General features: G+C 41.3%; 3 protein-coding genes across 3 annotated transcripts; 2 read left to right on the forward strand and 1 right to left on the reverse strand.

Annotated features, from left to right (window-relative positions):
• Positions 1-188: 188 nt before the first annotated feature.
• On the reverse strand, positions 189-3966 carry SAMD00019534_051050 (hypothetical protein; the record flags this gene model as incomplete). Its single annotated transcript, XM_012899576.1, has 5 exons — positions 189-2186; positions 2274-3010; positions 3085-3346; positions 3401-3815; positions 3884-3966. 5 exons carry the CDS (start codon positions 3964-3966, stop codon positions 189-191), a joined length of 3495 nt encoding a protein of 1164 aa, XP_012755030.1.
• A 1196-nt stretch (positions 3967-5162) lies between these two features.
• SAMD00019534_051060 (hypothetical protein) lies at positions 5163-7114 on the forward strand (the record flags this gene model as incomplete). Its single annotated transcript, XM_012899577.1, has 3 exons — positions 5163-5512; positions 5590-6662; positions 6729-7114. 3 exons carry the CDS (start codon positions 5163-5165, stop codon positions 7112-7114), a joined length of 1809 nt encoding a protein of 602 aa, XP_012755031.1.
• Positions 7115-7462: 348 nt separating this feature from the next.
• SAMD00019534_051070 (hypothetical protein) lies at positions 7463-8374 on the forward strand (the record flags this gene model as incomplete). Its single annotated transcript, XM_012899578.1, has 1 exon — positions 7463-8374. The coding sequence occupies one exon, from the start codon at positions 7463-7465 to the stop codon at positions 8372-8374; it is 912 nt and encodes a 303-aa protein (XP_012755032.1).
• Positions 8375-12911: the final 4537 nt, after the last annotated feature.

The following is a 12911-nucleotide window of genomic DNA, read 5'->3' on the forward strand; positions in this document are numbered from 1 at the left end:
GGACAGCATTATTATTATTATTATTTTTATAACAACGTATTATTGATTATTATTATTATGATAGACTTCAGGAGTTCTCAACGATTGCGTCCAAGTTGATGGGTTAACTTTGGTTGACATTGTGGGGCATTGGGCGCCGTTTCGTGCTACAACTTGTAGTCTGACCAGACTTCAAACAGGATATAGATCTATTTAGCTGGATTCAACGTCTTCCTGGGGATCTGACATAAATCACATAGTCTGCTGGTATCGTTGTTAATATTTTCGCAGCAGGGACACTTCCACTTTTCAGCAAGAGTTGGAGCAGTTCTAGAAGAAGAAGTAGAGAGTATTTCTGGTGGTATCGTTATTGATGATGTTGGGTTGAAAACAAATCCCGATGGTAGGTTGGCACCAAAGGTTGCCTTTGAGGCACTACCAAATATTGATGACGGAGTTGTTGGCGGTATGGCTGCCTTGGTGCCACCAAAGACTGATTTTTGTGTGCCACCAAAGGCTGTTGTTGACCCAAATGTAGGTGCACTATAGGATGGCACTGTCTTGGGGGAAGTTGGTGGTTGTTCTCCAACTAAAGTCAATGGCTTTGTTGATGGTGATGACTCTTGTTCAACAGCTGGCGCCTTCTTTACTTTTGGTGGTTGAGGAGAAATATTTGATTCAGGAATCCTCTCATCGGTTAGTTTGACTTCATCACTCGATGAAACAAATAGAGAGCCTAGTGTATTGCCTTTGGATGCTGGTGAGGTACCAAACAAGCTTAATCCAGCAGTGCTTGATGAAGCTGGGACTGTTGTGCCAGACAAGCTTAATCCAGTGTTTGATGATGTGGAAGCTGGGACTGATGTGCCAGACAAGCTTAATCCAGCAGTGCTTGATGAAGCTGGGACTGTTGTGCCGAACAAGCTTAATCCAGCAGTGCTTGATGAAGCTGGGACTGCTGCGCCAAACAAGTTTAATCCAGTGTTTGATGAAGTGGGAGCTGGACCTCCAAACAAGCTTGTTTTGTTTGATGATGCTAGGGCTGAGGTGCCAAACAAACCTGATCCAGTGCTTAATGAAGCTGGGACTGATGTGCCACCCAGGCTTAATCCAGTGTTTGAGGATGTGGGAGCTGGATCTCCAAATAAGCTTGTTTTTGATGAAGCTGGGGCTGAGCCGCCAAACAGGCTTGTTGTGGCTGATGTGCCAAACAAGCCCGAACCAGTGTTTGACGAGACGGTAGAGGAGGCGCCAAACAAGCCTGATCCAGTGTTTGGTGAGGTTGAAGATGATCCAAATGGTCCGGTGCCTGAGGGGGCGGGGGGAGCAGTACTGCCACCAAACAAGCTTGAGCTTGTGTTTGAAGTAGGAGCAGAACCGAACAATGAGCTACGGGCACCAAAAGATTGCGGTGGTACCACTCCAGCTGTGCCAAATAGGCTTGGAGTTTGAGTTGAGGTTGTCTGTGCTCCAAATGACGTTGTATTGAAAGAGAATCCACTGGTTCCAGAGGAGTTAGCGGGTTGTGGACCACCACCCAAGGTTGTAGTAGATGTTGGATTGAATGAGAATCCACCGTTGGTAGCAGAGGAATATGCTGGATTGAATGCGAATCCAGTGTTGCCAGAGAATGATGATGCACCTTGAGGCACATGGTTGGCAAATGGATTGATGCCAGTGGCGTAGTACTGATGTCTTAGCTCCTCAACTGACTTGTCATTGAAGTTTGGCCAGGCAGTGACAGATGATAATGCCAAGGGCACACTACTGTTAGAGTCTAATGTCTCATAAGGTGGGAATAGAGGGGTGTTACCAAATCCACTGGTGGTAGTGGTATTGGTGGCTCCTGCTTGTCCTCCGAAGGAGAAGGTACTAGGGCCTCCAAATATGTTGGCGCCTCTATCTGTGCCAAGTGTGTTGACTCCTCTGGGGCCAAAGCCACCGCCAAAGCCAGTAGTGCCAAAGCCAGGTCCAAATCCTGCGCCGCCACCAAAGGCAGTGCCAAAGCCACTGGCGTCAAATGGAGAGCGTTCAAATCCTCCATGTTGGAATGTTGAGGGTGCACCAAGTCCTCCAAATGCTGGAGTTGGTTGACCAAATGAGAATGTTGGCGGATGCTTCTTGAGAGCTGAGAATGATATGAATGGGATATCAGAATACAACTTTGTCCTGAGCTCCTTTGGTACCTTGATAGTGTCATCCTTGTGCTATTGATTGATTGATTGAGTATCAAAGTGAGTCAGTACTATATGATTATTGAGGTATGCCACATGGGTCCAGTGAGAGCTACGTACCTTTGACTCGAGGATACTTGTAATGGCCTCGTATCCAGCGATTGAGTTGAGATGTAAGATAAGATGATTGATATGTTGGAGACCACAGACACTGTTTTGTTTCTTATCAGTGATGGTCAATGGCTTGCAGAATTGACCGGGCTCAAGCTCGACTTGCATGTATCCACCGATCATAGGTGATTCTTTGCACGTGAATTGTTTGGAGCGACCCTTGAGGAGTATAATGCGACTTCCACCGACATTGTTGTTGTTGTTGCCACTGCTGCTATTGCTACTGCCACTTCTGCTCGTTGAGAAGTCGTTCACAGTTACCTTGTACAATGACACGACTGAGTAACGCAAAAAGTAATCATCTTGTGACTTGAACAATGTGTTGGCCTTGGAGGTGGTCTCTGACTTGCCGTCCCTGACCATGATCATGGGACTGGACTTGACACTGGATGTGATGACACACTGCTTGTCGTGCTCTGCCTCACTCTGGATACTGAGCGAGAGTGAACGACTGGAGTTTAGAGAGCAGAGACCAGTGTGGATTGTTGTGCCAGAGTTGTTCTTGAAGAGGAAGCCAATGGATGTGTCTGGGAGTTCCGCAGACAGCACAGTTACTGCCTGTGCGTTGCAACTGATGTGGTCATGATCACCCATACGCAGCTTATGGATCTGTCTTGGTGATGAGCTGAACGAGTTGAACTTAAGCAATGTCGTCTCAACTCCTTTGTTGTCGACCCAGATGAACTCTGTTTGTTTGATATGTTAGTAACATGATTGAGAGAATGAGAGTTAGTGATTGATTGAATGTGTGGATACATACTGGCCTTGACATTGTCACATGTGATATTGTGGACGTTCTCCCAGAAGAGGAATGACTTTAGATTGAATGGGAATGTTTGGCTTGACTCTGGAACAGGGATATCTTGCTCGGACATGGTATTTATGTTGGCGAGATAGGCCTCAATCATCTTTGATACCAACTCATGTTTGATTGTGAACTTGGACAATGTTTGAACAACATATGACACGCTGACTGTCCTGCTTGATGAACCCTTCACGGTGATGTATGTTGACTTTGGATTCTATTCCAGATGTTAGCAATGTGATTGATTGATTGATTGATCGAGACTACTTACGACATAGTTGAATGGCAAACGATTGGATGATGATGACTTGACAAAGGAGTATTGTACGATGGAGTCTTGTTTGACAACGATCTGTAGGTCTTCATTGTGTGAGTCGGCAATGACATAACATGCTTGTTGTTGAGCATTGGCTGGAGGGGTATGGCCGAATATCCCAGTCAGCGACGCTCCTCCATTGTCAACACTAATGGACAACACTTTGCCAGTGATCTGTTTGTCATCCTTTAGACGCAGATCCACATTATCACCGACTTGAATATAATGAGTGGCTGTTGTCGATGTATTATTATTCAATCTGAACACCTCTGGTTCAGCAATCTGCGACTGATCCTTTATGGAAAACAAGTCGATCTGAGCAGTCACATCTGGTATTTCCAAGATTGTTGTATTATCAATCTGTAACTCTCTATAACAATCATTGTCAGTTAGTATATATATTTGATTGATTGATTGATTATTTCAACATTAACATACCTTGTGATCTTTACTCTACCATCACTGAGTATCTTGACCTTTGAGACAGGAGGAACAACTGGAACAAAGTTCACCAAGTTCATTGATTGGATGTACATAGTTATAATGTCCTAGTAGATATATATATATATATATATATATTTGATGTAATGAATATAATTATGAGTGTATGTATGTATGAATGAAAGAATGAATGAATGAAACCAAACTCTTCTTAAAGTGTTGAGAAAAGAAAAGATATTATTATCTCTAAATAAGAAATAAAACTCATGAGCAGACACACCATTGTTTGAGCTGGTGCCACGCAAGTAGACGTACTCATTAGATTTGCAGATGCATTCAAGATGAGTGCATGTTCTGAGTAAGGTGTGTTGTGTGTTTGTGATCAGGCCTGAAGTTGCAGTCAATCATAATTGGTGGTCACCAATGCTAACGACAGACGACAACGTACTTGGATAATGTAAGTATTAATAAGTATGTATAAATTTGAATGTTTCTATCTATAATGAGGATTATGAGGGAATGATTGATAAGGTCCGAAAGAAGAAGTGCAAGAGTGCATTGTACAAAGAGGTCTAAAGTTGATATCTTCAGAATACTTAAATATCTTTGTTCAACCAGTGGTACTCTTACACTAGTTTACTGGTCAATCAAACAATGATCCATTCGTCTGAATGACGAACTGACGAAATGACAAACACTGACACATATCACAAACTGGTCCCTGGTAGAGAACGGAACGAATGAAGATTGGGTCGGCGAATAGGATTCTTCTTTGACTAAATCATTGCAGATAGATATTTAATTGATTGGTCTTACATTAGCAAGTGATGTCAAGGTACATTAGTTTAATGAAGATCAATGATGAATGGACCTAGTCCATCCTGGTTGATCGTCGATGGTCTCGATTCTTACCTGGTTGGGTGATTGAGACTCACTTGATTTCACAAGAGATTGATTAATTGGGGTAAGTAAGCGAACCCCCATCATCATCCTGTGTGAGAGATTGATTACCCCACCACCTTTCATTTTGATCAATTTGGTCACGAAAGTATAAATAGATGACCTGATCAGGTCATCAGAAAGTCCATCCATAGTCATATACATTCATTCTGTACAACTGGAAGGGTTTAAACTTCATTCTTCATCATCATCACATCCATCCATCCATCCATCACTTATTCAATCATTCAATCATTCATTCATTCCATCAAATATCCTATCTCTTTGTGATTATCTGTACACTTAATAATATTATAATTAATACTTAACAATAATAATGGCCTCTTCCGGATTCCCATCAGACGACCAACTCCATAACTTGGAAAGAACAAACTCTACAAACTCTTTGGCCTCACTTAATATGAGGAGACATGGAGGTACCGAGGCACAGACCTACTCTTCAGAGTTTGAGGGTCGTGAGAATGAAGAGTTGAAAGTGTCAATGATCATCGTTCGTTCAGACTTTGGTGACTGTTCCGCCGAAGAGCAATCCAAGACCATCGTCGACAGATTCAATGGCAATGTCAAAGAGACCGCCTTCACCATGAACCCCCTACTCGGTCGTGGTCTCGACCGTGTCGACATCAGTCACTTTGTACTCGGTCAGCGCAATCAGATTGCAGAGTTGTAAGTATCATCATTGTTCAATCGATTGATCACTGGAGTCATTCCATACTCACTCAATCAATCAATCATACATTCAGGTTTGATCCAAGAGGCAAACGTTTCTCCACCATATATACGGTCGATCCAACTGTTGAGATCAAGTACTTGGGGTCGTATTCAAAGACTGCTCACTACTTTGGAGCGTTTGGAAAGTATGTGTTGAACGTGCCTGCAGGTTACTACGCAAAGGGATACTCAAAGAACCGCCCAGTGCTCTATGGTGAGGGCCCTCACGTCATTGTCGATCCAACCTTCCAGTTTGATCAATCTACAGGTTTTGTCAATCAGCAGGAGCCATACATCTCTCATTCGACAATCAACATCCTTCGTGTGCCAAGTGGCAAGATTGCCAAGGTGTGGCTGGGCACTCAGCCCGTGATCCTCGAGTCTCGCCGCGAGCCATACGTGTTTGTCGACGCTCAGTTCCGCTTGGTTGCACCCGATGCCTCTGCCTCCAAGACCAACCTGTTCTACAACTCGATCAGTCCATACATTGAGCATGGTTCAATCAAGAGACTGATCCCACACACTGGAGAGGTGGCCGTCACCTACGACAATGGTATCCTTACCATCATCAAGACGCCAAAGGATGGCCGTCCCGTCGTGATCGACTCGGCCACACACAACTTCGAGTGCTTCCTGCCAACCTCTCTGCAGACCTGTCTGTTCCCAAGCAAGGAGACCAAGGCACAGGCACTGATCGACAACCAGAAGGCTGGTCCAGATGAGGTTAACCTCAAGGTGTTCCAGACTCGTGACTCTCTGCGTGTTGGTGTGATCCTCGTCGTGGCCTACAAGATCATCGATCCAGAGCTGGCCATCACCAAGCTGGGCAAGGAGGGCATTGTCAAGCATATTGAGAACGTCTCGTTCGCAGACATGGGCAAGGCCATCCAGCTGAGCACCCTGCAAGAGGTGATGTTCTTCACCAACACCAAGCCAGGCGCACCAGACACCAAGACCGACACCATTCAAACCATTCAAGATCGCGTCAAGACCAACCTTGCCAAGGATCTGATGGACTATGGTATCGAGTTGTCCAGACTTCAGATTGAGACGATCAAAGTATTGGATGCTGAGATTGCAAAGAAGTTGGCTGGTCAATCAGTTAGTATGTATTACATTCATTCAATCATTCAATCGACCAATCACTAACATCATTCACTCACCTTTATAGCATCTGCCGAGTTCACTACCAAGCAGGCTACACTCGCAAAGGAGTATGATATCAAGACTACAGAGGCAAGATTGAAGGCAGAGACAGATAACATTGCAGTGGCACAGAAGAATCAGGCAACGATCGCAGACTCTCAGGCAAAGTTGACCGCTGCTCAGAATGAAGCGCAGTCATTGCTTATCAAGGCAGAGGCCGAGAGGAAGGCTTCAGAGATGCAAGGTGAGCTGTTTGCCAAGTTCCCAGCACTCCTCGAGCTTGAGATGGCCAAGATCAAGGCCATGGCATTGCAAGGTGCCACCATCTACATTGCACCAGAATCAGTTGGCAACTTCCTCAACTCACCTCTAGTATACCTTGACAAACTGAATGGTAGTGTCAAGAAGTAATCATTCAATCCAATCCAATCAATCCCAACAATCCACCTATCAACATTGTACATACTATAACATATTATATCAATATAATATCACTCCATCGACTTTGGATGACTTATCAATGAGTATTCACGTTATTTCTTGGATTAGACTTATGTCACCAAAATGATGAATTAATGATCACCTTCAACTTCATTCATCCAAAGTACATATAATAACAAGAGAAGTATACATGAAGTGTTCAATGATCAAGGGTTGTGTAGAATGATCTTTGATCGTGTTGGTAGGATGCATCGTCAATGGATGAGACTAGATCCACCATCAAACACTTTATCAAGAGATGATCATGATCCACGTCTGATGATAAAGTCAACGATCAAGGTTGCCAAACTACATTCCACTGGAGACCTCAATCTAATGTTACGTTATAACGCCACTCAAATGTTCATTGAAACACTCAACAATATTATTCCCATTGGCGACAACAACAACAACCAGTACCCAATCAACACTAAGTTGTTATGGAGCTCAATAAGGTATAACAACACAACAGTATTCAATCATTTGTCATTCAAGATATCATGGATGACCATCGACATTAATGAACTTGGATATGAGAAAGCCAACTCTATCATTTGTGGACATGGCAATGTTGAGATCATGCAACGTTTGATCGGATCGATAAGGTTAAAGAGCATTCCAAACAGAATGATCAACATCACTTTGCTGATGGACACTGGCAACGAGCAGTTTGTTGGTCTGGTACTCAAACATATGGATGAAGAATTTGGCGACACAGACAATCGCGATTGCCACAACTATGATAATCATGACAACTTCAAGTTCAGGAGTCGTGGCATCAGTGTTGGAATTCTCAAATTGATGAACGATGCATACGTCCTGTATGATTACTCGAGCATTTGGAAGAGGGCACTGTCAAGCGTAAAGTACATCATTGACCATTTACCTGATAGGCAAATGAAAGTACTATTGCCATATTATGGTGGTAACAATAGTCTGATGATCAAGTGTTTGAAGGGATGTGCCAAAGTTGGCAACTTTGACATGTTCCAATTGTTGATCAACACAAAGATTGGCGCAAAAGTATTGGAGAAAGTCTATATCGTCAACGAGGCAAGATACTGTGGTCAGTTCAACTTTATCCAGTATCTCATCAAACACTCCCAGACTGGATCAGTTGCGAACTCTACACAACGTCATGAGTTTGGGTTACCAGCATGGTTTCGCTCGAGTGATCAAGTTGTGCTATGATCTGATCAATTCCACCACATTGGCCATGGAGCGTTAGCCCTTAGTCCAATTGTAAGTTGTCATGATAACATGTTGTTGTTGTTTGTACTCGCAAACTTTAACTGATACCCATTCAATCATTCAATCATAGACCACATAAGGAGTTGTCAACCATCAGCCCAACATCAATCCAGATGGAGACAGCATTTCACTCAGTGTTTGGCAATCATTTGCTTGTGAGACTCATCATGGCAAATGTTGGTGATGTTCACAGAGTACTTGGAGTTCCAAAAGATACTCCATATTCAGTCTTTGAGTTTTTTTTTTTTTTTTTTTTTGACTAGAGTGGAAGTTTATTATTATTGCAAATAAATTGGCGTCATTGAAGAGGCGGGATAATATATATAAGTTAGTCGATTTTGAATTTTCTTGATTTTTTTCTTTCTTTTCTTTTCTACTGTAGGCCTCTGAATTCGGCCACCAAGTATTTGTTGATAGTTGGCGGCAGAGGCGGAAGACGGATGTCGCTGTTGCGAGTGCTGAGGTGCCACTTGGTAGTGAACTCGGCCATCTCATTCTTGATGTTGACTGGTCGTCCGGCCAGGATGTGACTCGTTAGCGTGGACATGAGGGAACGCCACTCCTGGCGGAGGAGGGACTTTGAGTCATGGATCATGAGGTCTGGCTGACATGGATGATTGAGAGACATAAGGTTTGTGCTTCAGGTGAGTTTCGATCTCACGACCTTGGCATAACCCAAGTTTCAACTGTAATATAAGTACCACACTCTACCGACTGAGTTACAGAAGCATGCGATTTCAAAAAAAAATTTCTTCTATCTTGTACCGGTGATTGCTGCAAAAAAAAAAAATCAAATTATATATAAACAAAAAACAGCCATGGATTAAAATGTTTAAATGTCGCGATATCGCCAATTTTTTTAAAGGAAGTTAGAGTCCCAAATAATATCATCATTCAACTCATACAGTATGTTTCATAAGTTATGGCCACCCCCTGTTCAAACAGGTACGAGTTTGATATCTCCTACAAATATGGTTCAAGATTCTTATTCACTTCCAAATATAGTAGTCCACTTTTGCTCAAAAATTTCCATTTATGAATATTTTTCCAAAAATGGAATTAATATATCTTTATCATTCAAACGATATTTTTGTTAAAGTAATGAACATGTCCATTATTTATGCAATAGTAAAGAATGAATGAGTTCAAACATCAAACACTTTGTTGGAAGAGATAGAATATTATTTATGTACATTACAATTAATCATGTCATTAACAGAAGAAGAGAGAGCTAAAATCGTGAGAGCCAGAAGGAGAGGATATTCAAAGAAATTAATATCAAAGATGTACAATATTTCCCGATCAACTGTGAGCAGGACTATTCAACGACACAGCGAGCGAGGAGACTTCAAGGACCGTCTCAAATCGGGACGCCCTTCAAAGTTTTCAAGAAGACTTAGAAGGAGGATCATCAAAGCTTTGGTCAGGAAGGAGGTCATTACTTTGGACGAGTTGAAAGCCAAACTTGAACTGAGATACGATACAGAGATATCAACGGCTCAAATATCTCGTATCGCTGCAAAGGAAGGTCTCACCTATCGCAGTTTAAGCAGGAAACACGATCTAAAGCAAGTAAACGCAGATCAAAGGCTCGAGTTCGCTATGGCTCATCGAGACTGGACAGCGGAACAATGGGAACAGATAGTATTCTGTGATGAGACCACAATTGAGTCCAACTTCAAGAACTACCGTCAACACGAGTGGGCTAGACAAGATAACAACACATTCAGTCGAGTTCATGGCATCAGGAGACTTCCCGGAACCAAGGTCAATTTCTGGGGATGTGTCACGAGTGCTGGTGTCGGATATCTCTCTGAGATTGAAGGCAATTTAGAAAACACTCAATACACGGAGATTCTTGATGATGCATACTCTCGATCCATCCGATATTATCATGGCCAACTCCCAGACTTTACACTGGCGATGGACAACTGTCCAATTCATAGAGCAACAAATGTCACCAGCCACTTGAGAAGGAAGAGGATACCCACCCTATTCATTCCCCCATATTCACCAGACATCAACATTATAGAGAATCTTTGGGCGATCTTGAAGAAGAGAGTCAAGAGAGAGCTGGCAAAGAACCCTGGAGTGGTCCTTTCCGACCTTGCCAATGAACAATGGGAGCTAATGGATGACAGCATTGTTGAGAACCTATACGCCTCCTTGCCACAACGAATGGAGGACATTATAACAGCGAATGGATGGTGGACCAAATATTGACAACCTCCTTTGTCATTATTCTAGTTCATCGTTCCGATACCTTCGATCAATTTTCGTTGCATAAATAATGGCCATGTTCACTACTTATCATTTCAACACTCTCATTCAATTATTTGTAAATAAATATAACTAGCAATAAGTAATTCAATCAAGATTAGTAGATAATTGAGTCTATTATTTAGAGAGATAAGATATCATTTGGTATCTCTTAATATTGAAGAGATATCAATCACCTATCTGTTTGCTCAGGGGGTGGCCATAACTTATGAAACGTACTGTAGCTCTTGGTGTCTCATTGACTAACAGATTTATTGATTGTCATACTGAAAATGAAATTAATTCAATATACCCAGGCAATGAATAGATGGAGACTAAGTCAATCATTTTATCTTTGCAAAAAATGATTATTATAATGACAATCAATGTAGATCTTGATGTCAATAGATTGATTGACTGAGAATCCTTAGTAGGAACATATATGATATGATATCATAATAATATTATTATTAATGACCTGGTATCATATTAATAAAGTAATAGAAATAGAGATAAAAGTGATATTAATTAATTTATATGTGAAGTTCATGGAAAAAAGAAAGAAATTTTAAGTTCTCACTGTAATGTATTAATGTGTCCAGTTTTCTTTATATTTGAGCACAATGGTTATGAAGCAGATCATTGGACAAATTTAAAACACAAAATGGGAACAAAAGATAATAAAATAGAATGGTTCTCTTCAAGATTAGAACAACTTTGGAATACTCTCCAATTGTGTTCGAGATCCTATCAATCCCTGGATACATCAATAAATGAAGTAATCCACACATTTGAAGACTTTTCCCAAAATCTGATGGTGATGGAACACAAGATCAAAACTCCTTTGGAAGTGCGCAAGAAACACATTGCTTCAACAATCAACAACATCTTTAAAGAGATACTAGACATCAATCATATAATTGTAAATAGATCATCAACAAAATCATTATCATCTGTTGCTGCTGCTCTGGACAAAGAAGTAGACCACTCTGTTCTTATCGAAACGATTACATCTTGCCAATCAATCAATGAGTTTCTCAATTTACCATCAATGTTATCATTGATGAATAGCTTGATAAAGATGACAACGAAGACAATGATGATGTGGAGTATATACCCAGTGACATTGATCTTCTTTCAATCATTGAGCATGTCACTCAACAAATGCGAGCTGCACCATATGGACCAGAATCAATATTCAATCTTCACCCTCAACAACATCTAAAGATTGATACTGGCAAGTTAGACTTGATTAGGAAAGAGATCGAATCATGTTTCGAATGGATCAAACATCTACCAATATCAAATATGGCACAATCCAAAGAGCTGCTTGAGGAAGAGGAGGAGGTGGATGAGAAGGAAGATATGAAGGAGAAAAAGAAGAATACCTATGTGATATCAGCACTCTATACTGATATTTCTGTTTTATCACTTGAATCATCAACATGGACAACGTTCAAGGATGTATTCCAAACAAATCTTAGTCAAGTGGACACTTCATTTGGTGTGTGGATAACTCAACGCCGCTGGCTACGCAACATTACGCAGCTGGCGCTCCTTCATTTCATACTTCAAGATTCTTCTCTTTATAGTTTTATATACTTCAAAGTAATTAAAAAAGGTATCTGTATCAACAATGTAGAATTGTAGTAGAAATAGAGTTTTAAAGTTCAAAATAATAAAAATAATTAATCCTAAATCCAGGAGGTAATTTTCCTAATTCTACTACAATTCTACTTTCAGTACCTGTCACCGCCATAGCAGTGAGCACGTTGGAAAAAGAGTATCTGTCTAATCAATGTAGAATTGTAGTAGAAATAGAGTTTAAAGTTCAAAATAATAATAATAATTAATCCTAAATTGAGGAGGTCATTTTTGTAATTCTACTACAATTCTACTTTCGATACCTGTTAGCGCTGTAACAGCTTGCACGCCCAAGAGAGTTACCAGGAGTGTACTTCCGAAAGTTCACACACTGTTCACCGTTTGTTCACCAAAAGTTCACCAATTGTTCACCGAGCATTTATTGACTGTAGTCCATGTCATCGCCATCATCTTCGTCTGTTGTTATGGCTTCATCATAGGTTTGATCATCGAGCCATTGATAGGGAGCTGAGCCATGTGAGCACGCAGAGGGAGGAGGAAGGTTGGCAACATTGAGAAATGAAATAATAAAAAAACAAAGTGGCTTGGAAAACAAGTTCTCCAGGGCGTTGGT

Source organism: Acytostelium subglobosum (assembly GCF_000787575.1).
Source record: "Acytostelium subglobosum LB1 DNA, scaffold: scaffold9, whole genome shotgun sequence".
Lineage (NCBI taxonomy): Eukaryota > Evosea > Eumycetozoa > Acytosteliales > Acytosteliaceae > Acytostelium > Acytostelium subglobosum.